The 12,269-nt window shown below is 40.6% G+C and overlaps 3 protein-coding genes across 3 annotated transcripts; 1 reads left to right on the top strand and 2 right to left on the bottom strand.

Annotated features, from left to right (window-relative positions):
* The first annotated feature begins 95 nt into the window (after window positions 1–95).
* On the top strand, window positions 96–2,781 carry LOC119213163 (zinc finger protein Pegasus-like). The gene is made up of 4 exons (XM_037464255.2): window positions 96–252; window positions 477–626; window positions 714–902; window positions 1,152–2,781. The coding sequence occupies exons 1-4, from the start codon at window positions 243–245 to the stop codon at window positions 2,081–2,083; spliced, it is 1,281 nt and encodes a 426-aa protein (XP_037320152.2). The 5' UTR covers window positions 96–242; the 3' UTR covers window positions 2,084–2,781.
* A 221-nt stretch (window positions 2,782–3,002) lies between these two features.
* LOC119213164 (L-seryl-tRNA(Sec) kinase) lies at window positions 3,003–5,245 on the bottom strand. The gene is made up of 6 exons (XM_037464256.2): window positions 4,916–5,245; window positions 4,308–4,563; window positions 3,789–3,990; window positions 3,607–3,682; window positions 3,419–3,512; window positions 3,003–3,322 (listed from the first exon to the last, which is right to left on the bottom strand). Exons 1-6 carry the CDS (start codon window positions 5,132–5,134, stop codon window positions 3,105–3,107), a joined length of 1,065 nt encoding a protein of 354 aa, XP_037320153.2. The 5' UTR covers window positions 5,135–5,245; the 3' UTR covers window positions 3,003–3,104.
* Window positions 5,246–5,414: 169 nt separating this feature from the next.
* zgc:174164 (uncharacterized protein LOC570656 homolog) lies at window positions 5,415–12,217 on the bottom strand. The gene is made up of 22 exons (XM_037463562.2): window positions 11,808–12,217; window positions 11,403–11,509; window positions 11,240–11,316; window positions 11,058–11,136; window positions 10,884–10,960; window positions 10,548–10,740; window positions 10,380–10,442; window positions 10,088–10,159; window positions 9,818–9,987; window positions 9,640–9,730; window positions 8,991–9,124; window positions 8,555–8,726; window positions 8,172–8,261; window positions 7,823–8,024; window positions 7,457–7,568; window positions 7,116–7,296; window positions 6,869–6,955; window positions 6,669–6,774; window positions 6,345–6,477; window positions 6,133–6,232; window positions 5,913–5,950; window positions 5,415–5,841 (listed from the first exon to the last, which is right to left on the bottom strand). The coding sequence occupies exons 1-22, from the start codon at window positions 11,872–11,874 to the stop codon at window positions 5,718–5,720; spliced, it is 2,475 nt and encodes an 824-aa protein (XP_037319459.2). The 5' UTR covers window positions 11,875–12,217; the 3' UTR covers window positions 5,415–5,717.
* Between the last annotated feature and the right edge of the window lie 52 nt (window positions 12,218–12,269).

The raw sequence follows: 12,269 nt of genomic DNA, 5'->3' as shown, positions 1-12,269 counted from the left end.
AATATTGATGTGTTGACCGTGTCAAAAACCTACCTCCTATTCTAGGAGCGTTCTTGAGACTCGTTCGCAGGAGTTCTTTTATGACGACAGTCCATGAACGCAACAGTTGCGTTTAGAGGAGCCCAAAACAAAGAAGTATTAACAAACGCGGATGCGTTCACCTGGCAACAGTGCGAGGCAAATAATTGATCCCTAGGGCCCAGTTTTCACACTTTGATCTGCTTAGTGATAATGCTACTTAGATGCTGAAAGGTAAGCTATGACTGCTTTAAGGTTGGAGCTAGATAACCGGTGATAATAATAACGATCTATGGCTTCACGGGCGAGCTAGCGAGACACATTTAATATTTTTGTTAACAGCTGTGAGCTAACGCTAGCCCACAACATTTTCACAGGCGATACGTTAGCTAACTTACTGCAGGCTGTCCGAGCTGAGAGCCACTAACTGTCAACTCGTTTCCTCTGGATCTTATTAGGCTCAAAAGGGACTATGGAAACGATTAAGACTGAGCCTGTGGATTTTGTGAAGGAATTTCAAGAATATCTGACACAGCAAACCCAGCATGTCAACATGATCTCGGGCTCTGTTGGTGGAGAAAAGGACCACGGGGAGCCGTTTCTAGCCGGTGGGAATGGAGTACAGTAAATTCAAAGCTGTGTTTCTTCGATCACGCAAGAGTCATTTGATGAAGTCGTTGTGCGTTTGGTTTAAGTTGCCCCCAGGAGTGAGCAGAATGGTCTGGACCCTGCGTCTTTGGAGGTAAGCATGCCAATAGAGGATGGTCCAGATGTGCAGATGGACGGCCTGGAGAGGACCTGCGATGGAAAGTACAAGTGCAGCTACTGCAGCTACGCCAACAAGGGCATGTCTCGTTTGATAGAGCACATCCGCATCCACACAGGTCAGAGTTCACACAGCATTTATTAAGACCACATTCCTGAGCAATTAAGGACGATATATTAGAAGAATATCTTGTACTTGCAGGGTATTTTTTGTTGATATTACCATACACATTTTGTATAATCTCATGGGCTGCACACACAACACATTGTCCTTTCTGCCTCACAGCTGCTCACTCTTGCACAGTAAGGTATGCTTCGTAATATAGGTATAATATTTACAATTATTTCATGCCCTGATTGTCACCCAGGAGAAAAGCCTCATCGTTGCCAGCTGTGCCCATTTGCTTCAGCGTACGAGCGCCACTTGGAGGCCCACATGCGCTCACACACAGGAGAGAAACCGTACAAATGTGACATCTGCTCCTTCCGCTGCAGTGACCGCAGCAACCTGTCGCACCACCGCCGCCGCCGCCACAAGCTCCTGCCCAACAGGGCCGTCCGCTCTTCTTTCTCCAACAAAAGAATATTGAGCTCCCTGCAGAAGAGGACCGGCTCGTTGGGCTTCAACAGGCGACTGCTTATTAACTACAACCCTCCCTCCACTGGGATGCCAAAGTCGGATTGTCTAAATGACTTGTCTTACAAGATCCAGCATCATATGCATAGTGGTGATCCTAAGAACTATCCCATGGTAAATGAGAATGACAGTTGCAAAAGAGATGCTAATGGTTTGACTTTTAATAACCCACTGGACCAGCTGTCTACACTTGCTGGTCAGTTAGCCAACCTCCATCCCGAGTCTCAGACCCCTGCATCCCCAGACAGGGAGTCATTCAAGGACGAGAAGCCCATTCTCATACAACAAGTCTCTAGTGAACGCGTAGTCATGTGTTCAAATGGAGTGCAGACTTTACCAGTTAAAAATGAATCTCCCACCTCAAGCCACAGGAGTTGCAGTCCAGCTCCCGGCCTCGGCTTTGAGAACCGATTGAACACTGTTACTGCGAGTGTCAGCAACAGCGGGACGAGCACACCCACCCCGGCTCCGACCACAGCCGACCAACAACTCTTAAATAAATGCCAACACTGTGATATTCAATTTCTGGATAACATCCTCTACACCATTCACATGGGCTGTCATGGCTACGAACACCCATTCCAGTGCAACATATGCGGTCACATGTGCATAGACAAATACAATTTTGCATGCCATTTTGCCCGTGGACAACATAAAAAGTGATTACGTAGATGCATATTTCAGCATATTAGTTGCACAGCATCTTAGCATGTTGACCCTGATTTTATATTTAATCATTTTGTTTTGTACAATTACCCTTTTTATTCATAATGTGACGTGGCATAATTGCCATTTTAAATGTTTTATTAACTTCAGAGTGATACATACAAACGGTGGACAAAGTGACTCACTTATATTGAATCCTTCCTTCTAGGCTAATGTAGATTTTTGTGTTAAGAGACATGATCCTGAGACATTATTGGGTCCATGAGACAGTTGGTTAAAACGCTAACGGTATTTTAACACCACACATTATGAACTTTACCAGATCAGTATTTATCTTGGGACTGTTTAACTGTTACATTTTTTTTCTCCATCATCTGTACACACCCTGTAATTGAACACCAGTTCCAAGTTTTAGTCTCAGTCAAATTGGCTGAACACATTTCGCTGAGAGAGATTTAATTGAGATGTTTAAAAGCAGGTGCATTTTTTGGTATACCTTTTTCTGTTGAAAGGTTTGTCTTCAGCCAAACTTATTATAATCTTGCAGTTCTGATATGTATTTATGTCACTCCATAAAATAATTTTACATTTACAAACCAAGTAGTTTTGTAGTACCTGTAGAGGGAGGCAGTGTAAAGAGCCTTGCAACTCAAAAGATGTAGTGTAAAATAATGTTAATTAAATAGGTAAGCTTGTTTGTATGTGATTCTCTTGTTATGGCCATGAAGGGGTAATTTGAGATCCATGTGTTTATAGGTATTATCAATGAAGTATAGAATTTCTATACTGACACCATACTAGCAGAGAACTTGTAGATGACCACGACCGTATCACAGTATCTTGAGTTTGAAATAAAATTATTTATTTCAAGTAAATTACAAGGTTAAATAGTATAATAGTAATTTGTTTGACACAATTACCAGCAAAATTCCATTTTATTTACATTTAATTAGATACAATGACATACAGTTTGATGTAATCAAATCTGCATTTGTTAAGATTCAAGAAAGTAATTAAGTCATTCATGTTCACCTATGATTCTGAGCAGGATTTCCTTTTTCTCATGACCAAAAACATCCACAGCTCTTTTCACCACACGATCTATATCAATATCCTCTTCCTGAGTGAAAGATGCTTCATGAAATAGCTGTCGCCGCAGGCTGTGCAGAAATGTTGCCTTTGATGCGCTTAGCTGAGCAGCCAAAGACCTTATGTGCTCGGGAGGTAGTTGATTCTCTAGGTTAAGGGGAAAAAATAATTATGAAGCAGGACTTTAAATTACAAACTGCATAAAATGTCAAATGGGTTTTATTAATGACTCTCACTACTGACCTCTGGCAGTCTTCATGGCTTCAGATATGTGACGTCTACAGGCCTGGTCAATCTGGTGAACCACACTAGTTGCACATTTCAGGCGGTCTGCCTCCTGCACAGTATGAGACAAGAGCACAAATACATTCTTCAGTTGCATATCTAAATTCCTAATATTAAGAGATTTGAGAGGAGATAAATGGGCACACCTTTTGCTCAGTGTTGTCTACAGATGGGCTCAGTGGGTTGCAAAGTGAGGAAGAGATCAACTCCATCACTCTCTGGCTGAGGACAAGCCAGACAAGAAGAGAAGAGGCAACACATAAATACTCAATTGATGCATATGACAGTTAGTAATAAGTGTTAATGACAACTTATTCTGCTGTCTTACATGTCACATGTGGACAAATTGCCTGTGGTGTTGATAGAAACGCTGTTTGTCTCCCATGAGTATTTCTGTGGATTTGGAGACTCCAAACGATTCACCATCTCCAATATCACGTCAGAGGGGATTGGTTCGGACCTGGTCTGGTTTCTGCTGATGCAGGACTCCACATCACACTGTAGATACACCTGGCAGAAACCCAGTGAATCTAAAATAGACAAACAAATTAATTCGAGGAGGGGGAAATATAATTATAATATAATCACAGTTTTTTTTTTTAATACTAAAACATTAGACTTCAAGTTTTTTCAAATTATTAAAGTTCTTGTGTTACAATTTTTTTCCCTGAGGTCCTTACAGAAGGATTCAATATTCCAATACAGATGTGGTTTGAATAATTTAATCAATGTAAGCAGAAACAAAAAATACTTTTGTACTTGTTGGGGTAAAACCTGCAACACTACTACTGTATTCTGTTATGAACATTCAAGTTAGTGGACTATGCTGTCGAAAGAAAGCACTTACACTTTCTTGCAAGTTGGTACACTTCATATCTCATGCTTGGATAGTAAAAGTTGTCATCCAGCAGGAGGACGAGCGGCGCCTGGCCAGCCGGTGAGCGGTCCACGGCTTCAGACTGCAGGAGCGTTTGAATGCATTGTTCCCACGCTGCTTTGTTGAGTGGACAGCCGTCCGGCAGCTGGGCCGGAGGTTGAGGATTCTCCAAGAACTGCTCGATGCACCGCAAAACCGCCTGTCTGTGTAACCTCCATTCAGTGTGCTAGAAATAGAAAACAATTTAACCAGTGAACCCATTTTTTCTTTTCTTTCTTCTTTTAGAGCATTCCGTAAAACGTAAATTGTGGAACCATCAGTAAAGCCTGGAAGAGAAAAACGACTCTGGTAACTTATAATGAAACGTGTTGTTACTACAGCTTGTTTTGTCTGATTAACAGTGCAAAACCCAAAGATATACGGTTTTCGTTCAGCTCCATACTTTGCTGCTACTACTGTGGCTGCAAATAGGTTATTCTCACAAGATATCATAAGACTGCTGTGCTATTAACATTTACAATTAAAAAGTTGGCTCCTGAAAAAAGCCCAATGCGCTGACACAAAGTCACAACAATTACATCGTTTGAGATCACACCATCCCCCTCCACCCTTCTAGTGTGAAAAGCGTGCCCGAGGATCAGGTCGTCATACGGCACCGCGCTCGCTCTCCACCCGCGCTGTGCCGCGGAGGAGAGGACCCGGAGGGCCAGCGTGGACTTCCCCGCAGCAGGTAGACCGCAGAGGACGCACAGGCAGGCGGGAGCCCGGCCGACCCCTGCGGCTTCTTGTGCTGCCATATGCTACCAGAGAACCGCTTCAAAACTGACATTTAAGCACATTTAGGCAACGGGAAAGGTCGTTAGTGGAAAGAAAATAACAAATAACTTCCGTGTTATGCGTAGAACACGTGACTTCCGTCAACATTCCTTTCAAAATAAAAAAGGTTGGATAGCTTAAGAGAGCTCTTGTTCTTGACAACTGTATCAATGCTTTTTAATTAATAAAATAATAAGTCGTTTTATTAACCTTATTACAGGAGTACTCCAGTCCCGAGAAACACTCTCACAATGAAACAAGTTGAAATAAATTGTGTTTATTCGGTTTAAAGTCATAATATCAAAATCTACGCTACATAAAATACAAAAAAGAGATAAGAGATACTTCATGTGCATGAAGTTAAAATAGGTGATAAACAGATCAAACAAATATTACAATGAGTCTTAACATGTCTATGAGCCTCAACCACCAACAAGCCAGTACACCTTAAACTCAGAGGCGGGTTTTGTTATCACAGTATTTAAAACCTCTCTTCATACAGTGTTGAGCTTTAATAAACATACATATCCCCAATACATTAAAATATGTTAAAGAACAAGATAATCAAGTAGGTATCTGCCTAGGGGGGATTGGCCTGGGTACTCCTGGGCCCTGCCTTGGAACTGGTGGTCGTGCAGGGGCCCCATTTTCATCTGCGTTCCAATAATCCTGATCTCCGTACCTGAAACTGGATGAGTGGGAAATTAGGTTGCATGTGTCTGCTTGGACAATATGGATTTACTGAAATAAAGTTTGTACCCAGGAATTGGAACTGCTGTAGCTGGTGGATATCCAGCCTTGAATTGGAAGAAAAAACAACTTAAAATATGTTATGCTGAAAACAAAACAAGTAGCTTTTTTTGATTGATTTTCCTTTTTCTCTTGTCTGACAAGTTTCAGGTAATGAATGACAGATGTTCCTACTGCGAAAACCTACAATGACTGTGCAGTGATAATCCCTAAGAGTAAACATATTTACCGCATTAGAAGGAGCCGGAAATGGAGGCTGAGTTGTGACACTTGTCTGAACAATGCCGTTTGACTTCCCATTCACATTTCGATTTGCAACATTACGTGACCTGTGAAAGTGGAAACCTTTTAGAAGGAGTACTTTTTTTCCATTTAAATATAGTATATCACTACAGTCTTTAAGTATCTATAGCTATGTTGTTAATTTGAGGTGATGTTTACTTAAGGTGTCGTCCTTTGAGGCATGGGTCCAGGGTGTCTCTCCTGAAGAAGTATAGCAGCACCAGGATGAGAAGGACAAGAACAGGAACCACCAATAGGAAGAAGATCAACAATCCGTCCCTGAGGGAGTAGTCTGTGGTAGAAAAAGTCATGCGTGAATCAAACATTACACTATATTTACTTGTAAAAGTTATACTAAAATAATGACTGTAAAGGCTAAGAATAAGTATCCAAGACTAAAACCGGTTTGTATCTGGGCGTTTCAACAACAGACGTATTTATTAACCACACATACTTCAGTCAAAAACATCAATTAAAACCCACCTATCTGAGCAGGGCCACTGTCTATGCTACCACCGCGCCCCGCCCGGTCACAGCTAGGTGGGGCCCACCCGTTTTCACAATGGCAGTTTCCTCGGTCATTACACACCTGAAGAAAACATTACAACAGCAAAGATACACTGGTATATTTTGGCTGGTCACTAAGTAAAAGTTAAACAAACGTAAATAGAATGTGTACTCACCCCTTTGCCGTTACATGTTGTCCGGGCATCACAGTTCAGGTTGGCCAGCAGAGCAGAGGCGTTCACACATTCAAAGTTTATGCAGGTCTGAGGGAGAAGATTTTTTTTAACCAAACGCAGTCATTTGGAATCATTATTAAAAATTCCACAATGACATTATTGTCCTGGTAGACGTCATTAAAGTTGGCCTGTATTCCATTCCTGCTCTTAGGCCTGTACACTTAGTCATAATAATAGGTTTGTCTACCTTTCCTTTTTCACAAGGGCTGCCAGAGTTTGCGTAGCCAGGATCAAGCACATCTGGGCCGAGGTTGAAGTCTGCATTAACACACTTTGCCCCATCAATTATTTTGATACTGACTACGGCACCAGGAGGGGGGTTGTTGACGTCCACGTTTGTACACTGCAACTTCCCACACATGGAATTTCTGCAGTGCAGATTCAAGGGAGCACAGATGGTTACATTTTTGAGAATGAAAGCTTATCATCGAGTTTAAAATGACCATCTTAAGTATATTAAATTGAAACAACTGTGAATAGAGATTTAGTTTATACGATTATTTAGTGATGAAAAACTAGAGTACTTACGCCGAAGTACATTTGATAAGAACTCCTTTGTTGTCCATTCCACAGTTACCAAATCGGTCTCCCATCAAATTTGTAGTCTTAAAACAAATATCTGCTGCCTTTGTTGCTGGATCTACAAATAAAGAGAAAAAATATCCAACAAATAACACAAACAGCAGGAGAAGTGTTTTTAATATCTTTCTAGGTGACCACAGCCTCGTGTTAGACTTTGGGCATCTGGGATTTTAATTGGGTAATAAGCGTTTTACACAAACAGCACAAAGGGTATACATTGCAGACAGAAATAATTAACAAAAGTAAAGACATCTTACACACAATGGGTTCAATTAGCCGCAAATGTCCATGTTCACACGTTATTAAATGTACCTGGTGCAAAGAGATGTTTGCACTGGAAATCATACGTCTGGCATCGACCCTCATAGCAGTAAGCAGCAGCTTGGGGGTCTTGACAGGGCAGGCCGTTCATGACGTAGAAGTCGTTGGGACAAAACCCAGCCGTGCCATTACAGTATTCAGGAATATCACACGCGTTGGCCGACTCTCTGCATGGTGTTCCAGCAACTTTGAACTAAAATATAAAGCGTTCACGCAAAACAGTTTGAAAAAGGCCCACTCCTCTGGAGATGCAAACCTTTTTTTTTTATCCAAGTACAATTCATTGCCTTCATTCAATGAGTCATGACCTATATAACTCTGGAATTAACATAATGCTGACCTGACAGTTAGAGCAGCAGCCTCCCTGAGCACAGGCTGAACCAGATGTAAATTGGCAGGTGGCAGCATCACAGCATTTATTGTTACATTCCTGTAGGAAGTAGAAGCAAATAGATCATATCCACACAACAGTAATAAAGAAAAAATCTAAAAAAAGAATGGAGTGAATATATATTAAAAGAAAAGATATTTTCCACAACATATTTTCTGCATGTGTAACTTTCTGCAGGTAAAAAAAAATCCACAAACATGGATTAAAGATTAATACCAGTAATGTGGAAGAAGGTATCAAACAAATCCTTCTCCGATACAATAAATAAAGTAGAACTTCCTGTGTGTCTGTGTGTGTGTGTGTGTTTGTTTATCTGAGCGGCAGTACTCTACCGCGGGTTTTCCACAGTCACACTGCTCTCCTTCCTCCAGTCGGCCATTGCCACATTCAGCTACACCAACCACATTTGAGGGCGAGGGCTGGTTTTTCAGACAAGTACCTCCTCCACGTACAATCAGATTCTCAAAGTCTTGTGCACTGCAGCTGCTAAAAGCAGGGACACCCCTACAAGGTAGCAGAATAACAATTAAGGGATATGTCCAATTAGACAAGTCAGACAATCCTGGACCTTTGACCGGTGATTATTTTTTGTTCATTATTAATGTTGGAATTGGAATTTCTGAAACAAGAACAAATGCTATCACATCAGTACAGAGCCACCAAAGTCACAAAGGTCTACCTGACTATTAAAGTGAAAACATTAGAAAGATCACACATTGACTTCCTATAATTCATTAATAGATTTAGTGTATATTCTGTTCTTTTCACCCGTTAACTGCACCCATGATGCATCCGCTATTCCCATTGCAGGTGCATCCGCTACGGTCATGATTCATGCCAAGATTATGGCCCATCTCGTGGGCTACCACAGTGGAGGCTGAAACCAGGTTGTTCGCACTAAACTGGGAAAAACAAACACACAGTGCATTCAGTACAGACATTCTCCATTGTCACTATATATCTAAATATACAAGTGTAAGTCAATCAGTAAGTATATGAATATTCACAGTGAAAAAAAGCCTTTCGTACAATTCATTTAACTTTTCTACTCTACTGGCATAAATGGATCCTTCAAAAACGTAAAAACATTGGAAATAAGTAAGAAAATGTGCTATGTTGAAAGGCCAAAAAATGTCATCATATTTTAGTGGATTTTATAGGTTAAAGGATCGAAAAACACTGCAACACCTGAAAAACAGGATTGACTTTCTTTAATTCATGATGCTCTACAGTGTAGATTAATGTAGAGCATCACGAGTTAAATAAAGTCTAACCTGTTTTACTTGTTACTTAGAGCGTGTGAGAATGAATTTCAACTTTAGAACACATCATTAATAATGAAGACAGTATCCGTTTCTTAAGAAAAGCTCAAAGCATGAAGTGATAGTGTTAGAAATGAAAAGGGAGTTAAACGAACCACGTTGATTCCTCCGGCTGTCCCAACGTGGCATACCGTTCCCACAAAGGCCATACCTATTATGCCACCATCGTATGCATTAGGCCGACCACTAGGAAAAAAAGTTTACAGAAAGATGAGTAACAAACTTGGTTCTCCATTCCGAATGGCATGTATGACAAAAGAACACCGCCCTTACATAATGAGTTGAGCATCATCATGCCTGATCTTTGGCAACAAAACATTCTTCCTCCACTGGACAAACTCGCCCAACACCTCTCGGGCAGAGCCGTTCACATTGAAAGGGTTACTGTCCTTAAAAATTTGGAGGCCGACCAGCACCACACGGATATTCAGCTGCTTGTAATACTAGAAGAAACACAATATTAGAAGGGATAGCACAAGACACAAACAACATTTAAAAAATTAACAGGGGGTATACTTTTTTTCCAACAACTTGAAATCTCACCCCATCCAGTAGATTGGCAATCTGCACGAGTTCCTCTCTTACAGCTGTCTCGTTTCCATTCTTAACTTTATACTGCAAATACAATCATAAAAATGACTTAGAAAAATATTTAGGCCAAAACGTTAAGCACTATATTCCACAGCATTGCAAAAAGCACTGCAACATTTAAGAACAATATACCATCACAGATTAAGAATGATAGGTCATGTGGGGAAAGTGGGAATATAAAAAACCTGTGGCAGTCAATCGCACTCATCTACCATTGAGGTCCTTAACAAATATTCACACTCACCCTGAGATTATCGGCCACCAACACCAACTCCACATATCTGGTTTCTGGTAAATTGCGCTTCCTCTATTTAAACAACAGGAGGGAAAAAAAGCTGTCATGTCACTCTTCAAAACCAAGACACACAGCAACAATGTGTTCACTTCGGGTGCACGTGGTGAGCATCCTAACCCGAAGCAGTGAAGTCAGTGATGTGCCAGGCTCAAAGGGTTCATGGCTTTGCGTAGATGCTGCCTCATTGACAACCCCACAAGTTGCGGGTCCGGAGATGATATCCTTCAGTAGGTACAGAAGGTGCTCATTGTTGGTGGACTGTGGGACAGGCTCAAGTCCATATATCTCATTTCCAACGAGGATAACACCCCTAAAAAAAAAAAAAGAGTAGTGCATAGCAGATAAATCATTAAATAAATTATTTTGAAGAAATCTGTGAACCATTAAACCAAAGTAAATATCTGTGATAAAAAAAACTTCCACTTAAACAAACAGCAAGATATATGTTCAAACCTGAGGCCTGAGCATGTGCTGAGTGCTACCACTGAATCCTCATATCCCTCCACCTCTCCATGATAATAGCAATGAACCTTGGATGAGAAAATAAAAAGGGTTCAAGAGTTGGAGTTCAAACCAGCTTAATACAAAAGAATTAGTAAATGTCAACTTCAATAAATGTCAACGTACATGCGGTTTTGGATATGACGTATTGTGGTTACCATTGGCATCACTTGAGTATTGAACAAAGTTTGGGTGCAAAAAGTCTCTGACAAGAAAAGAACAAATGCCTGGTATTACATGCGATTTCATCTGAAGCATTATGAACTTACAATAATCTCAGTGGCATTAAGTTCCAACTTTGTGCATACCTGTTCTTTTTTAGATGAAGGAGGTGTTTCCTGTTGTTTATGTTGACTGAATATGATATAGTCTCCTCTCCATAATTCTAAAATGGGTAAAAACAAGAAAGCGTTCTCAAAATTGTCATTAAAATTTGTTAAGAATAATAATAATTTATAGGATGTGTCCTACTTCTTTCGATTGTGTCGTTCTGTTGATGCTCCTTTTCAATCTGTCAACCAGCTGAGGATTTACAACGGAGTACTTGGAGACTTTTAATGTCAGCCCATTGAAAATGTCTGCAAGGAAGGTGAATACAGAGAAACTGTTAATATTTAGGAGGCATTCTGTGGGACAAAGTGCTGAAAGGAATTCAACCACATAAGAAAAACGAAAAAACAATACGTTCCTAAATCCATCACTTCCCTTTACAAGTAAAAAAACTACCACGCCTACAGATCTGGTATATTTTAGACAGAAAGCAAGTTTAACCCCCTCACAAAAAACGGCCAGAATCCTAAAAACGCTGTAGCAGTGTCTACAAAAAAACACGAAAACGTTATATCTCGGCTCCACCGAAAGACTAACCAACATTACCTTTGTTGTCAATGCAGGGAAAGCAAGATAGCAAAACAAAAGCAAATACGGTGAGTTTTCCGACCATGGTCCTGGTTAAAGTTTCAAGATGATTTCCAGTCTAGGGTTTTTCCATTATTAACAACTGCTTCGTTCATCCCTTTGCTTCCTTGCTCTTGACCAGGTGCGTCATCCAGGGCGTGGCTATAACGACAGGTGAGCTGTTGGCATGTGAACACAAACTCCCAAACTAAATTATTTGCAAAACAGTTAACGTTCTGTTAATTATTTATTTCACTGGGCTGTCCCGTTGCGTTACGTGTTAGCAGAGGGGGAAACTACTATTTATTTACGTTAACTGTCCTGAGCAGTTGAGTTTATCTCGTGACATTCCTCCGTTCAAGTCCAAAATAAATTATTGTTTTTTCGCGATTATGCCTGAATTAGAATTTCTCAATATCTAGCGTTATATCTTCGATTTTT

Source organism: Pungitius pungitius, chromosome 21 (assembly GCF_949316345.1).
Source record: "Pungitius pungitius chromosome 21, fPunPun2.1, whole genome shotgun sequence".
Lineage (NCBI taxonomy): Eukaryota > Metazoa > Chordata > Actinopteri > Perciformes > Gasterosteidae > Pungitius > Pungitius pungitius.
The sequence above is the reverse complement of the archived record's forward strand: the minus strand, read 5'-3'. Positions and strand labels throughout refer to the sequence as shown.